This window comes from Cucumis melo, chromosome 4 (assembly GCF_025177605.1).
Source record: "Cucumis melo cultivar AY chromosome 4, USDA_Cmelo_AY_1.0, whole genome shotgun sequence".
Lineage (NCBI taxonomy): Eukaryota > Viridiplantae > Streptophyta > Magnoliopsida > Cucurbitales > Cucurbitaceae > Cucumis > Cucumis melo.
In genome coordinates, this window is record NC_066860.1 from 4589896 (window position 1) to 4615016 (window position 25121).

The 25121-nt window shown below is 34.4% G+C and overlaps 1 protein-coding gene across 7 annotated transcripts; it reads right to left on the reverse strand.

Annotated features, from left to right (window-relative positions):
- Positions 1-2655: 2655 nt before the first annotated feature.
- Positions 2656-23060, reverse strand: LOC107992166 (uncharacterized mitochondrial protein AtMg00810-like). Of its 7 annotated transcripts, none has more exons than XR_007820031.1 (5): positions 18427-18674; positions 17108-17235; positions 13955-14423; positions 13356-13481; positions 3152-3388 (listed from the first exon to the last, which is right to left on the reverse strand). XR_007820031.1 is itself a non-coding variant. In XM_051083247.1 (5 exons), exons 2-4 carry the CDS (start codon positions 19951-19953, stop codon positions 17163-17165), a joined length of 795 nt encoding a protein of 264 aa, XP_050939204.1. In that variant the 5' UTR covers positions 19954-22256; positions 22837-23060; the 3' UTR covers positions 13914-14423; positions 17108-17162. The 7 variants fall into 7 exon arrangements, 3 of the variants coding, with proteins under 3 accessions (XP_050939204.1, XP_016903397.2, XP_050939203.1); XR_007820029.1 differs by lacking the exons at positions 17108-17235; positions 18427-18674 and adding exons at positions 15228-15277; positions 15524-16062; XM_051083247.1 differs by lacking the exons at positions 3152-3388; positions 13356-13481 and adding exons at positions 19315-22256; positions 22837-23060 and having other exon boundaries at positions 13914-14423; positions 18427-18509.
- Positions 23061-25121: the final 2061 nt, after the last annotated feature.

Sequence of the window (25121 nt, forward strand, 5' to 3'; positions counted from 1 at the left end):
TTGATTCTTAATTTCTAGTCTGATATCACACTTCAATCCAAAACTCTCATATCCTAAATTATCTTTTTGTGTCATTTATAGTGTTTCATGTGTCCGTACCCAATTTGATTTATATAGACAAACCTTTTTTCTTGTATCCATGCCCATGGTCACATTATCCCTTAAATAAAAAACTTAATCCAATTGGCTAATCTCACTTTTAGTGCACTATCCCAACGCTAATCCAACTTGATAAACCTTTCTCCAAGCAATGACAAAAGTTATTTACTCCTAAATTTAATGTCCAATGTCACACTTCAATCCAAAACTTTCATATCCTGAACTTTTCTTTTTGGCCTTCTATAGTCCTCTATATGTTTTTTCAATTTCCATCATAAGAAAACGAGGGTTTTTCGACGCCAAAAAAGACGCTGGCACAAAGAACATTGAGAATAAGGGTATTCTCGATGCCATGCACAACACATCGGAAGTGGCATCGAAAAAAAGGGTATTTCCGATGCATCAGGCACGCGTCGGCCAAACGACGTCAGGAATAGGCCAAATTAAATTTAAAATACACCTTATTCCCGACGCCATGCAGTGTGCGTTGGGAACAGCATCGGGCATAAGGGGTTTTCTTGACGCACCATAGTGCATCGGAAAACCCTTTTAATGAGCGTCGAGAATACCATTATTCCCGATGCCATATAGGGATTCTCGACGTCGTGCGGCATCGGGAATTCCCCTTTATAAACGTTTTAGTTGTATTTTACACAGAACTAAAAACGAAATGGAAAGGAAGAAGAGAGAAACGAAGAGCCTTCGCCGTCCATAGCTCGCCGTCGTTCGTTTTGTCATCGTTGCTATCCCTCGTCGCCGTCCTTTGCCGTTCTGTCGTCGTTTGCCATCATAGGTAAGTTTAAATATAAAGTTTTTTTAGTTTAAATTTATGTTTTAGGGTTTTTTTAAGAAAATTATTTTAGGATTTTCTTTTGGAATAGATTTTTGTTTGTTAAATGTATTTTTGTATACAATGTGTGTAATTTGTGGTTGAATTGAAATTTGAAGGATTTAGGGTTTAGGATTTATAGTTAAATTGAAAACTGAATTGGGGGGAGGGGGGTTATAGTTAAATTGAAAATTTAATTTTGGGGGGGGGGGGGGGGGGAAGGGGGTTTATAGTTAAATTAAAAATTGAATTGGGGGGGGGGGGGAGGGAGGGGGTTTATAGCTAAATTGAAAATTGAATTGGAGGAGGGGTTATAGTTAAATTGAAACTTGAAGGGAGGTTATAGTTAAATTGAAATTTGAGGGGGGGGGGGGGTTATAGTTGAATTGAAATTTGAAGGGGGGGTTTAGTTAATTTGAAATTTGAAGGGGGGGGGGGGGTTTAGTTAATTTGAAATTTGAAGGGGGGATTACTAGCTAAATTGAAATTTTAAGGGGGACGGGGGGGTTACTAGCTAAATTGAAATTTTTGTAGGGGGTTATGGTTGAATTCAAATTTGAATGGGGGAAGGGGGGGGGGGTTATGGTTGCATTCAAATTTGAAGGGGGTTTATGTTTTGAATTGAAAATATAATATGTGTGTTAACATTTGTTTTCGTTATCCTGCAGTTATGGTAGCCTGTTTGAGTTGAATATTTTTGTTGTTGATTTGAGATGGCTATCCTGCAGTTATGGTAGGCTTTTTTGTTTTGAATTTGGTTCTATTTGGGATGGTTTCAAGGGGTGGTAGTAGGATAGCTTGAAGTATTTTGTTGTTAATAATTAGGTTGTGTTGGCTATCCTACAGTTATGGTAGCCTCTGTAGTTTGGAGGGGTTTGTAGGATGCGAAGATTTTGAAGTATTTTGTTGTTAATAATTAGGCTGTGTTGGTTATCCTGCAGTTATGGTAGCCTATATAGTTTGAAGTTAGTTATTGAAAAATAGTGAAAATTCATGGGAGTAAGTTATGGATGTGAGAGAGTGAGAGAGATATGTTTCTAATCAAACCTATTTATGTTTTAGGGACTTAAACGATGGATAAGGGTTGAATGAAACTTAGAAATAAGTTCTCCCTTGAGTATAGACAGAGAGTGACCCAATTTTTAGAATTTGCAAAGTTTCACGTTGATGGCTACGGACGATTAAGGTGTCCATGCAAGAAATGTTTGAATTTAAATTGGAGCTCATTAGACGGTGTGGAACGACATCTACTGACTATTGGAATATCCCCCTACTACATAGAATGGGTGTATCATGGAGAGTCGTTAAGCTCTAGAGGTACAAAACTTTTTGAGGAAGGAACTAGTAGTAATCCTTTTGATGAAGGAACTAGTAGTAGGCAATTTAATGAAGAAGGTGATATGTTTTGTATGCTAAATGATTTACAAGCCCCTATCGAACATGAAGAGGAAACAGAGGAACTTTGTTTGGAAGATGAAATTTTGATGAATGTTGAGGTAGATATAGATGAAGATAGAACAAACAATATATTTCAGGACTTATTGAATGAAGCACGTAATGAGTTGTACCCCGGTTGTTCTGAATTTTCGTCGTTGAATTTTTTGGTTAAGTTGATGCATGTAAAAGTTCTAAATGGTTGGAGTAACAAGTCGTTCAACATTTTATGAAGCAAAACGAAAACTTCGTGACTTGGGCTTGGGGTACGAGACTATTCACGCATGCAAATATGACTGTGTATTGTATTGGAAAGAGTTTGTTGATTTGCAACATTGTCTTACATGTGGCGAGGCTAGGTACAAGGTTAATCATAATAGAAGGAAAAAAATTCCACATAAGGCATTGCGCCACTATCCTTTGGTACCTAGATTACAGTGCTTGTTTGTATCGCAGGAAGGGTCTGCTGACATGAGATGATATCTTGAGACATCCAGTTGATGTAGAGGGGTGGAAGCACTTTGACTTTGAATTTCTTGATTTTGATTCTGATCCACGGAATGTGCGTTTGGGCTTGTGTCACACCCCCTTCCGAACTACCTACTAGCTTAGACTGAAAGATGGCGTGAAGCCGACGAACAACGCTTTTATTTACCTGTATCTGTCGACTCTGCTAAAAACTTTAATGTGATGAACTTGTAAATCTAGTATATAAACTATTATACATGCAACAAAACACAGCGGATCCTAGGCTAGTCAAACACATACATGAAGTGTACCTCAGAATTAACTGATTTCACGAGTAAACCTAAAGACACCTTAATCAAAATATAACCAACAAAAAAAATTTACACAACTGCAGCTTCTAAAGCTTATACAAACTGTGGAGTATCTATAACATACAAGGGTATATATACATCACAACACAACAGACTCTATGTCCAACTCAAAACACGTATTGGTAATCGATAACAGAGCTTTAGCAGACTAAGGCAGTCTATCAGGCACCGGGAACTCGATCTCTACCTGGAAAATGGGTAAAACATTTTGGAAAGGGTAAGCTATGAAGCTTAGTGAGTGTCTTAGTTTAAAACTATGAATTTAAAGATAAGAGCACGTGAAAACCCTACACATATAAATCTGTTTATACAAGTCGTAAATGTAAACGTGTAGTAGTAAGAATAGCTTCCTCAAATACTCAGCATGTTCGTCATTGAATTCTACCAAGGCATATCAAGTATATCGAAGCGTTTTAACTAACATGACAAATCTACGTTGTGTAGGGTACACCTAGAACAACAACGTTTACAAGCTTTACGATTTAGTGGGTCTCGCCCAGCACTCCCATCGTCTTTGTTGTAGTGGGGCCTGTCCAGCACTTACGACAGCATCGTTGTTACGGAGTACACTCAACGTCAACAACGGAATCTAACCAGTGTGCACACGGTAATCTCTAGCCTCAGGCTCAAGATCTCAGTCATGTAGTTAATGAAAATTTCATAAATCATCTAAAAATATTAAAACATGCCTGCTTATAAATTTTACACAAAGCTCGAACTTTACTCAACTCTTTCGTGGAAAACTGTAGTTCTTAAAACAAAACTTCTTACTAATTCATGCTTTGCTTAAAACATTGTGGTTTAAATACTTTCCAACATTTAATATCTACGTGCTAGCATAAATTTCTTTAAGAAATCTAGTCTTCAAATGTATACTTGAAAATAGCATAAATTTCTTTAAGATTCAGCCATGGATACACTTTGCTTGAGTTCTCCTTCTCTTCTTCAACCTTAAAATTCTAGTAAAATTCCTCTTCTTCTTCTAAACTCTCTCTTAAATGTTCTTTGCAAATTGAAGAAGGAAAAGAATGGAAGATGAATGAGAACTTTTCTTTAAAAAAATGTTTGGCGGTGAAGGGAAAAGAAGAAGAAAAGAAAAAGTGAAATTTTCTTCTTATTTTTTTTTCCTTTTATCCTTTCTTTTCTTTCTTTTCTTTATTTTACTTAAAAAACCATTAAATATATATATATATATATATATACACTTAATTTCCATTTTTTTCACATTTAAAGAAAATAAACCAAGAAAATATCGGGTTTACAACTTGGCTTCAGATGGGTTTAACCCATTTGGTCAAATGAGTACCTCGTACAGTATGTGGCCTGTTATGTTACTTCCTTACAATTTGCCACCATGGAAATGCATGAAAGAGACAAATTTCTTTATATTTTTCTACTCATACCTGATCCTAAATCTCCTAGTAAGGAAATTGATGTTTATCTCCAACCATTGATTGAGGAATTGAAAGAGTTATGGACTTTTGGGGTGCATACGTCTGACTCTCTTACAGGTCAGTTCTTTCAGCTATACGCAGCCTTGTTGTGGACGATTAATGACTTCCCGGCGTATGGTGACCTATTAGGGTAGAGTATAAAGGGGTATCAGGCATGTCCTATAGGCATGGGTGATAAATTGTCCTTCGAGATACGAGGTAGAATATCTTTCATAGGACATAGACGCTATCTTCCAAAGGACCATGTGTGGCGTAGAAGTAGGCTACACGATGGAAAGGTAGAGCGCAAGGCTCTTATAGTGGTGATGAATGGGCATGAAATATAAGAACAACTAGATAGTTGGAGTTTTAGTTATGAGTAAACATCCTTCAATATACGATAAAAGAAGAAAAAGAGCTCTTAATTGGACGAAGAAAAGTATTTTTTTATCTTCCTTACTAGTCGAGACTACTGTTACGTCACAAACTTGATGTAATACACATCGAGAAAAATGTTTGTGACAATTTGGTTGGTACGTCATTGAACATCGAAGGGAAAATGAAGGATACCACGAATGTTCAGTTGGACCTACAAGATCTCAAGATAAGAAATGATTTACATCTTGTAGAAGTGGGTAACCCATTGGTGAAACCACATGCGAGCTACACGTTGACTAGCAGTGAACGAGTAGAGTTTTGTAAGTTTCTGAAATCAATTAAGTTTTCCGATGGATTTGTTTCCAATATATCGAGATGTGTGCATGAAAGAGAGGGGAAAATATCAGAACTAAAAATGCATGATTGTCATGTTTTATTACATCGACTGCTGCCAATTGGTATTCAAGCATTCTTACCGAAGAACGTGTACACTGCTATAACTAAATTATGTAACTTTTTCGTGACTTGTACACCAGAACGATAAGAGTAAGTGATCTAGACAGATTGCAAACAGATACCATAATCATTCTTTGTAAGTTAAAAAGAATATTTCCACCTGCCTTCTTTAGCATTATAGTACACCTTGTCGTTCACTTATCATATGAAACGAAAATTACTGGTCCGGTTTCTTAAAGTTGGATGTATCTGATTGAAAGAAGTGTACGCATGTTAAAGCAGTATGTGAGAAACAAAGCACGTCCTGAGGGCCAATTGCAGAAGTCTATGTCATGAATGAATCAAGCACCTTTTGTTCACGTTACCTACGTTATATAGAGATTTGATTCACAAGAGTTAAGCGAAATGATGATACTATTGTAGAGGACGAGGTAATTGGTGACTTTGAAACTTTCAAGCAGAAAGTACGACCCTTAGGTGCATCAAGTGTTCATGCTATATCACAGGAAGAGAAACGACTCTTTCATTGCATACAAAATATCGGAGTATCGCAAGTAAGCATTCCTCATCTTCGTAATTTTTAAATATGCATTATACATTATTCTTACAGAAATGAAACTCATCCCTATTAGGAAACATTTGAGGCTCTAACATTGACATGCTCAAAATTCTATGGATTTGTATAAAAGACATGAACGAGCATTCCCTGAATGTTTTCGAGCATAGGTATATAACAAGTTTAAGTGTGACATGTAAGAACTAACGTATTTAAGCACGTGAGAAGTCTATTATCGTTATCACATTCATTTCAGGTGTTAAAACTACGTGAGTCTACAAATCTATCTGACAATTTCTTCTTACTAGCGATGGGACCATGTTTTGACGTTCGTTGTTACAATGGATGCATCGTGGTGGTCTAAGATTTCACACTGTTGAACTTGATTCTCGACGTACTACTCAAAACAGTGGAGTAATGGTCATTAGTGAAAGCGATGCAAGTGGAGCTGGCGACAATAATTTCTAAAGTGTTTTGGACGAAGTGTTGCACGTACAATATCCGTTGGGAAGAAATGTATGACTATTTAAGTATCGGTGGTATGACACCGATGTAAACAAAAGTCAAAGAACACACGTTGAAGTAGATACAAATCTCTCAACACATCCCGTTTTTGGTACGCGGAGGAACCTGTAATTCTTGCAACTCAAGCACATCAAGTTTTTTATGTAGATGATCCAAAAAATGGTAGTAATTGGAAAGTTGTGCAAGTCGTCCAAAATAAGCGTATATGGGACGTGCCAGAAGTGGAGGATGTTCAGAATGAACATATTAATGTACTAGAAATTGTTGTAAGCCATCAAGTAGATGACCACATCGAGGATGACACTCTATGCAAAACTGACTTTGATCCCAATTGTTGAAAGAACGGTTGTGCGTCATGTCACTGACGACTTCATCGATGATGTGGATGAACACTTGTCACATGCAAGCGAGGACGAATTATAGTGACAAACCACGTACCCACGTATTTATGTAGTTTATATATTTTGATTTTAGCTATGTGTTCGTGTTTGCTTATTGAATGTTTGTTTTTTATGTCCACAACCATTATGTCATTGTCATATCCACGTAATAATTTTATGGAGATGGATGCTATGTTCCTCGAATTTGAGGACGATTTAGATAACATCGTGGAAGGGTCATCATCTGTAGGCGACAATATGGGTGAGTCTAAGAATTTCCTTCATTTTAACTGTGTTATTATCGATTTATTGAGCAGGATCTTCTTCTCAACAACCTGCGACTCCGACTTCCAGGAGACATGTGTAGTCTCGACTCTTGGAGTTAGAGCGCCATGTTGCAATAAATGGGCACATTCCGATGACGATCGCCCTTGGAGAGGAGAAGCCTATTTCCTCACACGCCGTTCACTTCAGCTAGGCGATAGACGTGTGCGTGCGAAAGACATTTCCCATTCGCTACCTTAAGTGGGCGGACGTTGAGAGAGGATACATTGAGGTCGTTAAGGGAGACCTCCAGGTAATTAAGTGCACTACACATTTATGATTTCATTTGAAACATATCTAAATTTAACCAATCTAAAGTGTTATGTTTGTAATGTGTAACAATTGTTTGTGCTTGGATTTCAATGATCAAGCAATGAATAGGTTTGTTAAGCATCAGATGCTCACGACCTTTTAAGAGTTCCAGGCCGACTATCACAGACATCTTGGTTGACTGTCACAAAAAGTACAACGACCCGAAGGAGGCTCGTGTCAACCCACCAAACGCATTGGTTGAACGTCTGAGGATTGGCACTTCCTTTGCGACCACTATATGAGTCGTGCATTCCAGATATTTGTCATGATTAACTTCGATAACAAGTTTTAATATGTATAAGAAATAAACAATATAATTGTTTTCATGCAGGAGCAATCACGGACGAACAAGGCTGTTAGACAGAAGTAGCCTTACAATCATAGTAGCAGGTCCAAGTCATTTCTACAGCGACAGTACGAGCTCGCTGAGAGAAAAGGAGAGCCGATCGATCGTGTGGAGTTATTTCGAGAAACACACGTTCGGGTTGGGACGTTTATGTCGCAGGCCGCAGAGGATGCACATGTAAGTTATGCTCTTATTAATTATCATCTTTCATTATATATTTTTGCGCGTTACCTAACATAGTTTTAAATTTGTTGTAGAATCAAATGCTGGAACTCCAATCCCAGCCTACTCCAAAGGGTAGTCAGCCACTCTCTGAGGATGAGATATGCGATCAGGTGTTGGGTAGACGACCAGACTACTCAAAAGGCCTTGGTTGGGGACCTAAGCCGAAGGCCCACAGGACGACAAGTGCGAGCAGTTCGTCGACATCTTGTTCGCAGTCAACACAAAAAGAGATTGAATTACAAGCTAAACTTAATGAAGCTTTGGAATAGATTGAAGTGCAAGTAGAAATCACCAAGCGTTAGCTCCACAAGTGGAACGAATGCAAAAGCTGATAGAAGACTTCACTCATGCACAACAGGGACCACCACATGATCCCTAGCTCTACGGTATGTATATAGGTCTTCATTATTCTTAAGTTTTTACAATGATAGTATACAGTGAACATATGCATATATGTACTAAACTTAGTTACTTTTATATCATTTTAGGATCGAAGGTATAGAATGACGTGTATGCGCCTCGTTGGGAGACTTTTTGTTATGTTTGTTTTTTGTATTATGAAAACTACATTTTTTGTATTAAGCTTACTAATATTTTGTGAACTTATTTGTATTATTAATTTTAAATCTTTTTTTTATTTGTGTTTGTATTTCTTAATTTGTTAATTTATATTGAATTTGTTTTAATTTAATCCAAAATGCGAGAAAAATATTTGAGCAATTCGAATGTCATTGTGAAAGTTTAAGAAAAATATTTTAGGGAAAAAAAATTAGAAATTAAAAATTTTAAAAATATATAAAAAGAAATTCTCGATGCAATGAAACGTCGGGACTAGGATGCATAAGATACGTTGAGAAAGAGTGTCCCGACGCACAACAGATGTCGAGAAAAAAACGCCGGAAGAGGCATTACCAACGTCGCTCTTTGCGTCGGCATAAGATTTGTCGGGAGAGGAACTCTCGATGCCACTATGGCCGACGCATGTCACGGCGTCAGCATCAGGTATACCTCTCTTAACTCGGTTCTCCTGACGTTTTTCTCGATGTCGTGAAAAACGTCGACATATCCTTTCTCGACGTATTTTCCATTTTCGCTGACGTTTTTGTACGTCGGGAGTACCCTCGTCTCTTGTAGTGTTCATTTGTACATTCAAACTTTTTTTTCACGTCAAATCATCTAGACTCATAAATTAAAACTTAATCTAATTCACCTTATCCCTTAAATAAAAACTTAATCCAATTGGTTAATCTCACTTTTAGTGCATTATCTCAATGCTATTCCAACTTGATAAACTTTTCTTCAAACAATGGCAAAAGTTATTTACTCCTAAACTTAAGTCTAAAGTCACACTTCAATCCAAAACTTTCATATCTTAAACTTTTCTTTTTGGGCCATCTATAGTTATCCATGTGTTTTTTCAATATCATTTGTATAGCCAAACTTTTTTTTCTATATCCATGTTCCCGGCAAATCATTTAGACCCTTGAACTTAATCCAATTGGTTAGTCTCACGCTGAGTGGACTATCAACACTTAATTCAATTTGATAATCTTTTCTCTAAACAATGGCAAGAGTTACTCCTTAATCAAAAACTTGAAGTTTATGTCATACTTCAATCCAAGAAAATACACCGTTTGAATTCCAAGCATTGCTCAACAACAAAAGCCATAAATTCAAAAGGTGCAGTCTCAAAAAGTCAGTTATCCCATAAGATCCTAAGAGTAGTCCTAGTCCAACCCTAGAACCACACCTAGGATCTAATGGCATATAAAGACTTTTTTGGACTAGACTCTCTAAATTCCTAGCTTTTGTTGTTGAAAGATACGTGGAATTCATAGGGTGCATTTTTTAATTTACATATTCTTAGTTTTCTTTTAGTATCATTATAGTCTACCATGTGTTTTTTTTTTTCAATTACATTTATATATAGCCAAACTTTTTTCTTATATCCATCTTCACGATAAATCACCTCTTCCCTTGAATAAATTTTAATCTAATTGGCTAATCACACTTTGAGAGCACTATGTTTAAACACTAATACAATTAGATAATCCTTTCTCCAACAACGATAAAAATTCTTTAATCCCAAATTTTTAGTCCTAATGCCACACATCAATAAAAAACTCTCATATCCTAACTTTTCATTTTGTGTCGTCTATAGTTACCCATGTGGCTTTTTCCAATTTCATTTGTATAGCCAAACGTTTTTTTTTTCTATACTCATGTCGAAGTAAAATCACCTTACAGTTCAAATAAAAACTTACTCCAGTAGGTTAATCTCACTATTAGTACACTATCTCAGCATTTAATCAAACTTAATAATTCATTCTCTAAATAATGGCAAGAGTTATTTAATTCTAAACTTCTAGTCCAATGTCACACTTCAATCCAAAACTCGCATATCCTTAGTTATCTTTTTTTGTCGTTTATAGTTCTTCATATGATGTGTCTTTTTTCAATTTCATTTGTATAGCCAAACATTTTTTTCCTATATTCATGTCCATGGCAAAGCAGCTATAACCTTAAATAAAAAACTTGACCCAGTTGGCTAGTCTCACTCTTAGTGCACTATCAACACTTAATTCAATTTGATAATCCTTCCTTCAAACAATGGCAAGAGTTCCTCCTTAATCCAAAACTTGAAGTTCAATATCACACTTCAATAAAAAACTCGTAGATCCTTAGTTTCTTCATGTGCCATTTATCTTCTACCATGTGTCTTTTTTTCAATTAATACCATCTTCACGACAAATTGCCTCATCCCTTGAATAAAATCTTAATCCGATTGGCTAATCACACTCTTAGAGCACTATCTCAACATCCCTTAAATAAAAACTTAATGCAATTGACTAATTTCACTCTTAGTACACCATCTCCACTAATCTAATTTGATAATCCTTTCTTCAAACAATGACAAGTGATATTTAATCTAAAACTTGAAGTCCACAATAATGCCACACATTAATTCAAAAATCTGATATTCTAACTTTTCTTTTGGTGGTATATACAATTCTTCATGTGTTTTTTTTTTCAATTTCCTTTGTATAGCTAAACTTTTTTGTCATATCCTTGACCAAATCTAGTTACTTCGTGCATTATATTACACTAAACCCAATTGTCTAATCCTTTTTTCAAGGACTGAAAAATCTTCTGTAATAAAAAACTTGTAATTGGATCTCACTCTTTACTTGAACTTTGTGTGTCCTAAGTAATTATCCATCCTTTCTCGTTACATGCATAGTCAATCTACATCTTCTTACTCGATAGTCTTCCACATGATCTTTTCCTTGTTCAGTGGTGTGGTGTATTATTATCCTCTCATATTCATGTCCATGACAAATTACTTAATGCATTATCTCAACACATTCATCCAATTTGGTAATTTTTTCTCTATCAAAAGTTATTTAATCCAAAACTTGAAGTTCAATGTCACACTTCAATCCAAAACTATCGTATTTTAAAACTTCCTTTTTGTTTTAATCAAAATAGTACTCCATGTGCCTTTTTCTAATTTCAATAGTACTCCAAACTTTTCTTCTTTTCTTTTTTTTTTTTTTTTTTTTTTTTTTTTTTTTTGCATATATGTCCATGACAAATCACTTCATCTCTTGTGTAAACTCTTAAAATCTAACTTGCTAATTTCAATCTTTAATCCAAAATTCTTGTATCCTAACTCATCTTCCTTCCTCACAACATACATAGGCATAAACCTACATGTTATGGTAGCCTTTTTTTTTTTCTCTTTATGTGTATTCAACCCAATAGTCCTCCATGTGCCTTTTTCCTATTTTAACTTACATAGTCTAATGTTATCTTTTCATATCCATGACCTATCACTTAATGACACTTATTCCGCTCTGCTAATCCTTTATCTAAAGAATGAAAAGAGTTTTTCAATTGAAAACTTGAAGTCCAATGCACACTTTAATACAAAATTCTTGTTCCTAACTTATGTTTCTTCCTCACAACATACATAGGCATAAACCTACATGTTAAGATAGTCTTTTTTTTTTCTTGGTGTATTCTTGTGTATTCATCCCAATACTACTCTACATGGGCATTTTTCCTATATAAGTTGCATAGTCTAATGTTATCTTTCCATATCGACCATTGCTTAATCACACTTGCTCCATTCTACTAATCCTTTATCTAAAGAATGAAGAGAGTTTTTCGATCTAAAACTTGAAGTCCAATTTCACACTTCAATCCAAAATTCTCGTTCCTAATTTATGTTTCTTCCATTTGATTGGTCTCCATGACCCTTTTTAAAATTTTATTTCAATAAACCATCTTTTTGTTTCGGATTTATGACTGAAGCAAATCACTTTGTGCATTATATTAACACTTAATCCAATTGACTAATCTTTTTCTAAGGAATGAAAAGACTTCTTTAATCAAAAACTTGTAGTCCAATCTCACTCTTTAATCCAAAATTTGTATATCAACTCATTACATACGCCACTTGATAGTAGTCCATGTGTTCTTTTCCTAGTTCAATTGCATGGTCTATTGTTATCCTCATGTCCATGACAAATCACTTAGTGGACTATCTCAACACTTTGTCCAATTAGCTAATCATTTATCCAAAGAATGACAAAATTCCTTTAATAAAAAACTTGTAGTGCAAAAATTCACACTTTAATCCAATGTTATCTTCCCTGGTCCATGTCTATGACACATCACTTAATGTAATATTTGAGCACTTATTCACTTTGCTAATCCTTTATTTAAAGAATGACAAGATTTCTTCAATGAAAAAGTTTGAAGTCCAACGTCACCGTTGATGGAATATTCTTGTATTGTCCACGGCAAATGTCTGCATGGATTATATTAAACTTAATCCAATGTCCATATTGGGAGATTTTATCTTTCATAGCTGATTTTGTTTTGTATTTGGTTGTGGTCATTGATTCATTGTTGTCTTTTTTTTTTCTTATTATTTGTATTTCATAGTAATTTTGAGCATTAGTCTTTTTTAATTATAATAATGAAAAGTTTTATTTCCTCTAAAAATGCTACATCAAAATGACTTTAATTACCCTTTAGGTCATCTATTACTTAATTGGACTCCTTTTTTTGTTTTTTCTTGTGTTTACTTTGTATTTTTATTCCTTTGTGAACTCCCCTCAAGTTCAACATTTACTCCAATTAGCTATTGCAATTTAATTATTTACTAAGAAAAACAAATATGTAGCAAACATAAGGCATGGTAACCTAACCTTATTACGAGAAAAATGTTCATGATTTCAACAGAAAATTTCTTTGGTGATAAGTGTTAGAATGTAGCAACAAGGTGTAGAAGCTTCCTTGTCAGATGGCTTCAACTTTAGTCTCTTCATTTCCATCTGAAATTTTGAAAACATAGTTACAAATCAAATATTCTTCATTAGCAAAGGAAATGCAAACAATAATGTTAGACCAATGGAGATATGGATAATTTAAAACCCCAGCATCAACAATTTCTTGTTAAAGTTTGACAAGTAAATAGAACTAGTTCTATCTTGTATATCTCTCAGATATAGTTCATGGTTATGACCTATAGAAATGTTAGGAAGTGCAAACTGATCAATTTCATTGTAAAACGAGGACTACATTCCTAAAAATTAAATCTCAGAATCAGTTGTCTACACTAGCATTCCTCCCTATCATTATTTAGTCTGTTTTTCTCTAATTATATCTCATATTTTAGACTCCTAATATCACTCTCATTTAAATCTAAATGCAAAAGAAACCAAAATTGACAAAAAGAATAACATGGAAGTTTTGGCACTAAGTGATGATGTGCTTCCTTGCTAACCCTGGAAGAGTTGCAACTTACAATCTACAAAAATTGGCAGTACATTGTCACACCCCCTCCCGGACTACCTGCTACCTTAGACCGAAAGATGGCGTGAAGCCGACGAACAACGCTTTTCTGTACTTGTATCTGTCGACTCTGCTTAAAACTTTCATGTGATGAACTTGCCAATCTAGTATATAAACTGTTGTACATGCCACAAAACACAGCGGATCCTAGGCTAGTTAAACACATACATGAAGTGTACCTCAAAATTTACCGATTTCACGAGTAAACCTAAAGACACCATAATCAAAATATAACCAACAAAATTTACACAACTACAGCTCCTAAAGCTTATACAAACTGTGGAGTATCTATAACATACAAGGGTGTATATACACCACAACACAACAGACTCTATGTCCAACTCAAAACACGTACTGGCAATCGATAATGAAGCTTCTGCAGACTAAGGCAGTCTATCAGGCACCGGGAAGTCGATCTCTACCTGGAAAATGGGTAAAACATTTTGGAAAGGGTGAGCTATGAAGCTCAGTGAGTGACTCAGTTTAAAACTATGAATTTAAAGATAAAAGCACGTGAAAACTTTACACATATAAATCTGTTTATACAAGTCGTAAATGTAAACATGTAGTAGTAAGAATAGCTTCCTCAAATACTCAGCATGTTCGTCATTGAAATCTAGCAAGGCATATCAAGTATATCAAAGCATTTTAACTAACATGAAAAATCTACGTTGTGTAATGTACACCCAGTACAACAACGTTTACAAGCTCTCCGATGTAGTGGAACCCACCCAGCACTCCCATCCTCTTTGTCGTAGTGGGGCCCGCCCAGCACTCAAGACAGCATCGTTGTTACCGAGTATACTCAACGTCAACAGCGGAATCTAACCAATGTGCACACGGTAATCTCTAGCCTCAGGCTCAAGATCTCAGTCATGTAGTTAATGAAAATTTCATAAATCATCTTTAAATACTAAAACATGCCTGCTTATAAATTTTACACAAAGCTCGAACTTTACTCAGCTCTTTCGTGGAAAATTATAGTTCTTAAAACAAAACTTCATACTAATTCATGCTTTGCTTAAAATATTGTGGTTTAAATACTTTCCAAACATTTAATATCTACGTGCTAGCATAAATTTCTTTAAGAAATCTAGTCTCCAAATGTATACTTGAAAATAGTCATGAAATTCAAATACTTTTCATGGCTTCGTAAATAAACATTTATCGCATTCAATCATAATAACAATTATGGAAAATATTTCAAAGTTGGTTTTGTCACTCACAGTCTTGGGCTAGATCCTTGGTCTATAAGCTCGGTTTAATTCTTCTCGGCCTGCCAACAACCCAACCGAGTATTAAAACTCTAAACATTCTGGTTTCCTAAAGATATACATAACATGTCGCACCAAAGATGACGCTCACGAAAACAAAGCTTAAGAAATAAAATCCTATCTCAACAATTCTCTAAAATTTCCACATTTCTAACATAAACTTCAAAGGACTATAACTTTCTCAATACTTAACTCAAATGAGTGTTCTTTATATCCAAATCTTCATTTTGAGATCCTCTAAAACTTACCTGAAGACATATAAATCTGATTCCCCGTGCATAAACACATATAATCCTCAAAACAGAACCACTTCCAGAATCGCGCGCACACGACCTCTTTAACTTGTCCCTACAATTTAACTAATTTTTAGTCACTTTTGGTTTACAATTTCTTCATAAAAGTTGTAGTAAATTGAATAAGATTTCCAACCATACCAAATAGAGATTCTAACTCCACCGATACACTCTGAAATACAAAAAAAACCAGAGACCTTCTGATTTCGAGTGAAAACCAACTGCCCTGTTTTCTTCATCAAAAAGCACCAAATGAATATCCGAATTTGCTCCAACGTTCTTTATAAAGTTTGTTTAAAAATGAGTTAACTTTCAGTGAATGTAAATCTCATCTCTTAATTCCTTTTGAAGAGTTCAAACCGAATTAAAAACCAGTGATGTGCAGAATGAACTAAAATTCAGCCATTGATACACTTTGCTTGAGTTCTCCTCCTCTTCTTCAACCTAAAATTTCTAGTAAAATTTCTCTTCTTCTTCCAAACTCTCTCTTAGAAGTTCTCTGGAAATTGAAAAAGGGAAAAGAAAAAAAAAATGGAACTTGGATGTCTTCAAAATCTTGGCGGTGAAGGGAAGAGAAGAAGAATAAGAAAAGAAAAAATGAAATTTTCTTCTCCTTTTCTTCTTTTTATCATTTCTTTTCTTTCTTTTCTTTACTTTATTTAATAAAACTATTTAATATATAAATATATATATATATATATATATATATTTACACTTAATTTCCATTTTCTTTTTCTTTTTTTTTACTTTCCACATTTAAAGAAATTAAACCAAGAAAATATCGGGTTTACAACATTGTCTCCGAGGATATGTAATCATAAGCTAAGCTTATGAATGCTAAGTATACACAATAGATTAGACTAAAAATTTCATTTATGTATTTTCTTTTAAAAAACATTTAGTATTAATTCAATTAACAAAGTATTTGTAATATAATATCAAAATAATAATTGATTAATATTTGTAATGGAGTTGTTTAACTCACTGTTTTGAAAAGTTGGGTAATGTTATTAAAGTTTTCTTTAATTCACTAATATACTACAAAATGTGTGTAAGTAAAATTCTATACCCTAAAACAAGCTAGAAATGCTCGAGTTCAACTTTTACTCTCAAAACAAACCTCAAAACTATCTACAAAGTGTCTAAGTGGCACTCTCACCCTCAAACCCAACCACCTAAAAAATTCCTATGAAGTGTCTAAGAAATGTGAAAGGTAAACTTCAACTCACAAAACAACTATGAAGTGTGCCCAAGTGTCTAAAAACCAATCTGCAAAGTTTGCAATAAGTGTTTTAGTAAATCTCTATACCCAAACATGCTAGAAATGTTAAGCTCAACTTCCACTCTCGAACCAAACCTCAAAACAACCTACAAAGTCTTTAAGTGGTTTCACACTCAAACCCACAACATATTACAACTCAAACATACAATAAGGGTGAAATATATGAATGATTGGCTATCGTAGCTGCAGGATAGCCACACATAATATCGATGCATGCTTGAAGACTTTGATTTTTAACTTTTAGTTTAAAGAAATACCTATGCGTTTGAAGGTGCATCTCCTTCTTGTCCTAGACTCAACCGTTTTTTAATATCACCACCTTTGCACTGAATATCTTTTGAACACCATCTTGTGTTGACTCTTTACTAATTTGTCATATTTCCAACTACATGAAAGATCTAGTTAGATTATATCGAATAACACACAAATTTACTTAGTCATGATAATATAGTAAAAACACAATATGTATGCATCCTTCACCTTATCGAAGTTGCTATAAAGTGTCTAAGAAGTAAGAACATAGCACTTAATTCTTAGTGTAACTTCAAAACGTGTGTAAGTGTGTAAAGATCACATCTTTACACTCAAACCCAACCTCGAAAAGACCTAAAAGATGTCTAAGTGACACTTTAACTCTCAAAACAAGTTAAAACTACCAAAGTGTTACTTTCGAACTAAAAACTAACTAAAACGGTTATTAACTCACAAAACAACTAACAATAAAAAAAAAAGTTTGTGAATGCGTAATTAAAAGGGCTATGAGAAAAAAGTACCAAAATCAACCTAAAAAGTTTCCAAGAAGGGTGAAAGTCTCAAGATAACTTACAAATGTGTAAATGCCACATTTCACTCTCAGCCTAAAAAGCACCCAATAAGTGCCTAAGTATGACTTTTAAACTCAAAACTAATTACAAATTATAACTCTAAGTTTAACGGTTTAACTATTAAAACAACTAAGAAACTAAGCATTGTGTCTATCAAACTCAAATCTAAGATGCTTACAAAATAATTACTAAGTACAGTTTTTCAAAATACAGTAAGCCCTATCTCAAGCAGAAGTTTACCAGCATAAGGAATTAACATATTTGCATTTTGTACTAGAGCTCCAATCCTCATTTGCATGTTTATGCATCACGATTGTGCTATACTCACAACCCAAATGAATCTTTCAGGATCTCAAGCAAGCTTCTTAATTTTAAGAGGTACACCACTGTGCGGTAGTATTAAAGAAACAAAGCCATGATAGAGAAGTAGCCATAAGTATAATCAGTGGCAAATCTAGAAAATATATTGACAGGGGGCTAAAAGAAAAATATGAAAATTAAATCTTATCATATGAAAAATAAACTATATAGATAAGATTTAAACCTAGATTGGAAAGAGGACTGACAAGTAGAGTAATCACCAAGCTAACTATAAATCTTAAAATCTAAATAGTTTTCATTATATATATTATATAAAGACAATAAACTTGAGGGGGGCTCGAGCTCCCCTGGGCCTATACTAAATCCGTCGATGAGTATAATGGAAAATTAAGAGCACACTGTATCCAAGTAATAGAGAATTTATCCAGTACCTTTCCCACAACTCTAAAGCCCGACGTTGCTGGTCTCTGATGGTTGAAGCAAGATTTTGATCCTGCAACTCCAAAAGTTCTTCCTAAGATGCATTGGAGATTTGACATAACGCAAGTTAATCATTAAAGAACCGTGAAACTAAAAAGAAATAGATTGACCAAAGGAAAAGAATAATTGGCAATAAAATAAGAAATAGTAGAATCTTTAAAAATAAAAAGAGTATTTGGAGCAACATTTAGAGAACAAAAATTCCAATATACTTCAATAGTACTCTAGATAAATTGCATTCCAACACTTCTTACTTTCTTCTACTTCAAATTAACCATAGGTTAGATAAGAAATAGAAAAGAAGAATGGAGAGGAAGAGAATTTGGCAAGAGAAAACTGTAGCTTCCATTATATTTTTAGTATTCTACAAATCTCAAATATGTAAAGAGAAGCTGAGACTAAAAACTCTTACCTACATACACACATCATATAATTCCTCATATAACAAACTATTTCTAGAATATGTAATTGGGCCATAATACAGTGGGCCAAGAAAGGAGAAAAGGAAAATAATTAGTGGGCTATCTTAACACCCCCTGCAAACCAATGGATGCTGAATCAATGACAGTAAGTTTATTCTTCAGTTTGTGGGAACTTTGAGCAGACAATGGTTTGGTGAGTATATCTGCAATTTGTTCAGTTGCTGAAAGATGTCTAATAAATAATTTTCCCTTTTGTATAAGATCTCTAACAAAGTAGATGTCAAGTTCAACATGCTTTGTCGTGGAATGTAATATAGAATTTGCACTAAGATGCACTGCACTTAGATTATCACACCACAAAATAGGAGGAAAAGGTAGATCAATGTATAAGTCATTCAAGAGAGAACGAATCCATACCAGTTCGGTTGCCAAAAGAGTAAGGCAACGATATTCAGCTTTAGTACTAGACCTGTCAATAATAGACTGTTTCTTGGAACCCCAAGATACTAAGTTATTTCCAAAATAAACACAAAAACCAGAAGTAGATTTTCTATCATCTGGATCAGAAGCCCAATTCGCATCAACAAAACCATCTAAAGACATATTATCAGACTTGCTAAGCCATAAAGCATGATATAGTACACCTTTAAGATATCTTAGAATTTTCTTCACAAGCTGCCAGTGTGTATGTTTTGGAGTATGTATAAATTGACAAGCTTTATTGACACTATATGATATCTCAGGATGAGTAAGTGTGGCATACTGTAATGCACCAACAATACTTCTATACAGATGCACATCATGAAATAGTTCCCCTTGAAAAGCAGAAAGTAAAGGACCACTTACCATAGATGTAGAGATAGGTTTAGCGTCTAACATTTTTGTTCTCTGTAATAAATCAGTAATATACTTTGATTGAGATAAAAACAAACCTCCATTAGTTGGGTATGACACCTCAACTTCAAGAAAGTAGCTCAACTTTCCCAAATCCTTAAGTGCAAATTGGCTGTTTAAAGAATGAACTAAAGAATTCACATATTTCTTAGAGTTGCCCATAATAATCAAATCATCAACATAAATCAAGACATAGCAACAAGATGTAGGAGTAACACGTATTAATAAAGATGTATCAGCCTTGGAAGTTCTAAATCCAAGGGAATGTAAACTTGAGCTCAACTTTTCATACCATGCTCGAGGGGCTTGTTTAAGACCATAAAGAGCCTTTTCAAATGACAAACCATAGGATAACAGCTTTTAACTTCAAAACCAAATGGTTGTTCCATGTAAACATCTTTCATCTAAATTGCTATAAAGAAAAGAATTATTAACATCTAATTGACGTATACTCCATCCTTTCATAATTGTTATAGTTAAGAGCATGGGAATAGTAACGAATTTCATAATAGGGCTAAATGTTTCATTGTAATCAATATTAGGTGTTTGATGAAACCCTTTAGCAACTAAGCGTGCTTTATATCTAGCAATAGACCCATACGAATTCCTTTTTATCTTAAAAACCCATTTGCAAACAACAATTTTTTGATTAGGATTTTGTGTCATTTTTCTGTAAGGCTTCAAACTTTTCTTCCATGGCCTTTTTCCAATGAGGATGTTTAAAAGCTTCCTTGGCATTACAAGGTTCAGTTTGAGTATAATCAATCAAGAATGCCTTTGGTTTGAAAATACCATACTTACTCCGTGTTATCATGAGATGAACGGATGTAGATTGAAGTTGAGTGTTCATACCAGAGTCAATTTGATGTTGTGGTTCCATAGGACTTAGAGATTGAGTAATACCTCTAATGTTACCATCATCCCGAGAGCTCTCTTGAGTACCTGTCTCTAAAGGATACACAATAGTAGGGTTTAGATGATCAGTGTTATCAGAAACTGTGTCAGTGTGTCGCCTATCCTCATTATGGTTTATAAGGGATGATTGAATTATTGAGTGAAATGGTGGAGATAGGACATTTTTAGATTTGAGCATGCTAGAATGAGATGAAAATGATGCATATGGAAATGAATTTTCATCAAATAATACATGTTTAGAAATGAAAAGGCGACCATCTGAAGCTAGACATTTGTACCCTTTATGTGATGTACTATATCCTAGGAAAGTACATGGTGTGGATTGGAGAGATAGTTTATGTGATTGGTAGGGTCGAAGTTAGGGATAACATTTACAGCCAAAGACTCGAAAAGAAGGAAAGTTAGGTTTCCAACCAAATAGCTTATCTAACGGGCTTATATTATCAAGTACTGAGGTAGGCAAACGATTTATGAGATAGACACTAGTGGAAAAGGCTTCATCCCAGAATGATAGAGGTACAGTGGCTTGAGATAGCAATGTAAGACCCATTTCCATGATATGCCTATGTTTTCTCTCAACTATGTCATTCTGCTTTGAAGTGTAAGGACATGTTATCCTATGTTTAATGCCATGTTGATCAAGAAAAGGTTTGAATGGTTTAAATTCAGTACCACCATCAGTTTGAAGACTTTTAATTGATTGACCAAGAGACTTTTCAACACAGGTTTTGAATTTTGAAAGGTTAAAAAAGCATCAGGCTTGGAATATAAGAAATATATCCAGGTGTATCTACTATAGGCATCAACAAAACTTATGTAGTAACTAAAACAATTATGAGATACATTTATTGCAGGACCCTATAAATCACAACTAATAATTTGTAAAGGATGTGTATAATGAGTAAGGGAGTGAGAGAAAGGAAGGGCATGATGTTTGCCCAATGCACATGCTTCACAAAAAGTCATTTTATTCCTAGTTCCAGAAGAATAGTCAATGTGATTCAAAACATCTTTAACAGTAGGTAAATGGGGATGACCTAGTCTTCTATGCGATAGATCAAGTAAGTGAGTATTAGATTTAGGTACAACTGTATTGAAAACAGACTTGGTGTTGAGTTCAGAATGGTGAAGTCTTTTATGTGATGGTTGGATGGTAAATTTGTAGAGCCCATCATTGAGTAGTCCTTGAAGAAGTACTTGGCCAGTATCCAGATCCTTCACATAACACAAAGTGGGGTGAAATTCAAAGAAAACATGATTATCTTTAGCAAATTGTGAAACACTGATTAAATTTTTGGTAATGAATGGAACATGGAAAAAGTTATTTAGTGTAAACGATTTGAATGGTAATATAGAGGAGTTAAATGACATAGAACCATAATGAGTGATTGGAAAACCTAACCCATTTGCTGCATATATTTGAATTCCTCCCCGTACTTAGATCCAGTAGATAGGTTGCTCAAGCTCTGAGTTAAATGGTTTGTAGCTCCCGAATCAGGATACCAATTGTTGTCAATATTTAGGTCGGGGGAAGCCACCATAGCAAACATCTGTGGATGATTATTGATATTAGTATATGAAGTATTATGTGAGTTTGGTGAGTAACTTGATGAATTTGATCTTGGAGTATATCGAAAGAAGCAACATTATGTCTAAGCTTTGTACAGATTTGACATTGTGGTTTATTACGATTTCCTCTTCCTCCCCTGTTTGATCTTCCATTTCCACGACCACCCTTTTGATTGTGTTGGTTGTTCCTTATGTAAGATTATGCTCATTTTTCAGTTGTTTAGGTGACAATGTTAACAAAAGGTAGAGTAGTCTCACTGATTAATTTGCTCTCATTTTGACATTCGTGAGTAAGTAATAAAGACATAACTTCTTGTACAGAAGGAGAGTAAGTTCTTGTGGAAATAACAGATATCATGGATTGATAATCAGATCCTAAACCAGCCAATATGTATAGAATATGATCATTAGATGAAACTGATTTGTTAATTAAAGCTAAGGCATCAATACACTGCTATATTTTGAGAAAGTATTCTTTTAATGGCATGGATCCTTTCTTTATATTGTAAAGTTTGTTTTCAAATTGCATAGCTTGTGCCAAGTAACGGGAAGAGAAAATACCTTAAATAGTTCCCCGAATTTCTTTTGCAGATTTGCAATGAAGCATCTGATTTAGTATTTCTTCACTCATGGACCCTAGAAGCCATGAGGAGATAAGGCGATCTTGGCGTTTCCATACCTTATATTCCGGATTTGGTGTTCTTGTAGCAGATGTTGATGAACTCCCAGTGGATGTGAGATATTTTGATGGTGGTTCTGATTCAGATTCAAGAAAAATTTCTAGATCATAGGCTTCTAATACTGTAAGAATTTGGAACTTCCCTAAGAGAAAAATTATCATCGTTGGGCTTCACTAAAGATATTTTTTTACCCGATCCAAATATTTGATTAATCGGTGAAGATGCATTAGTGTTCTCAACACCGAGTAGGGATGAGTTTGAACTCATTTTATGAGTGATTTTGTTGTTGAAGCCTATGCTCAATTGAAGAAATGAAGGAGGGTAGAACTTACCATTATAGAGTTGATCTGAAGATTACAGTGAGACTCCCGATTTGAATATTTGAGAGGGGGATTTGGGATGAGTTTGAGTATACCATTTGGTAGGATAAAGAAAATTTAAGCTGGTGGAGACGTTGATGAGATGAAGATGGTGAATAAAAAAATGATGGGATGGGTTACTGTGTAGAATTGAATTTAGAGAAGATGATGTGATGGGTTGCTGCCAAAAAGATAAAGAGAAATTAATGGGTTGATGCCAAAAAAAAAAAAAGGGAAGATGTGATGTGCTACTGCTGTCGAATGGATGGAGAGAAGGTTATTGAAATATATATACATACATATGTATACGTATATGTATATGTATATGTACATGTACATATGTATATATTGGTCAGTTAGACTCTCATAGCTCTGATACCAAGATAAGAAATAGAAAAGAAGAATGAAGAGGAAGAGGGCAAGAGAAAACTCTAGCTTCCATTATATTTTTGGTATTCTACAAATCTCAAATATATAAAGAGAAGCTGAGACTAAAAACTCTTACCTACACACAAATCATATAATTCCTCATATAACAAAGTGTTTCTAGAATATGTAAGGGAAATTGCCAAAAATAGGTTAAAAAAGGAGGGTTAAATGACTTTTGGGATAACTTTTCAAAATGGAAAGTTTTAGGACAATTTAGGTGTGAATGGACAAAAATGCCCTTCATTAAATTTCTCTTTCTCTTTTCCTTTCCCTCTTCCACGTTCGCTTTCCCTTCTCTTTCGCGTAGAACACCTGAAGTAAAAAAAAATCTCCTTTTATTGGCTTTTGAAATTTCCCGCTCTGCTCTTTGAAGATACTACGACTGTTTGTCGCTTGCTGTTCGTCGGTCCTCCAGTGCATTTCATCGCTTCTCCTTTTCGAACCATTCAATGAACTTTGAGCATTTTCTCTTATTTCAGTGAGTTTTATCTCGAACCCATTTTCAATTTATTTGCTGTAAATGTTTGGTTTAGGTATTTGTTGTGAGTTTCATCCGTTTGGTTTAGTTTTTTTTTTTTTTGAATCGACTTATTTGTTAGAAATTAGTTTAGTCAAAGTTTGGTTTAGGTTCTTAGAAAGTTAAATGGGTAGTGAAATGAATTGAAGTTAAATATAGTTGGCATTTTGCTCCTTTTTCTTTGGATCCCCTCTTTAACTCTGAATTTGTTCCTTTTTGTTCAAGCTTCAATTATGACATCGACATCGACCGACGGACCTGTGTACAAGATTAATCCTTTCCATCATTTTTATGCCCTAGTAAGTTGTTTTTCTCATTTAGAAAAGACAACACATAATATTAAGACCAAACTCAAACCCAATTAATTAGCCTTATTTAGGAAAATAAAGTTTGAACACTTTTTAGACCTAAATATTGTCTTTAATGGGCCATTCATCCACTACTTATTGTTAAGGAAGGTGGAAGATGAAGGAAAGGATTATATAAGTTTCTTACTAGGGGGCATTGTTTGTACTTTTGGTAAGAGAGAGTTTAACATCATAACGGGTCTATAGGGTCCTAAAGAGGAGTCTATTTAGTTGGTTGGGAATTGTAGATTATTGGAGAAGTTTTTCAAAGACAAGGAGTGTATTTATGTAAGTGACTTAGAGGATATATTATTGGAATACGAGGGTGATGACAATGATATTGTGAAATTAGCTTTTGTAAACCCGATATTTTCTTGGTTTAATTTCTTTAAATGTGGAAAAAATGGAAATTAAGTGTAAATATATATATATATATATATATATATATATATATATATATATATATTTATACATTAAATAGTTTTATTAAATAAATTAAATAAAAGAAAGAAAA

Bases quoted from the DNA above. Each gene is read 5' to 3' on its own strand.
- LOC107992166 (XM_017047908.2), bottom strand. From the start codon at position 19,953: ATGGGCAACTCTAAGAAATATGTGAATTCTTTAGTTCATTCTTTAAAC.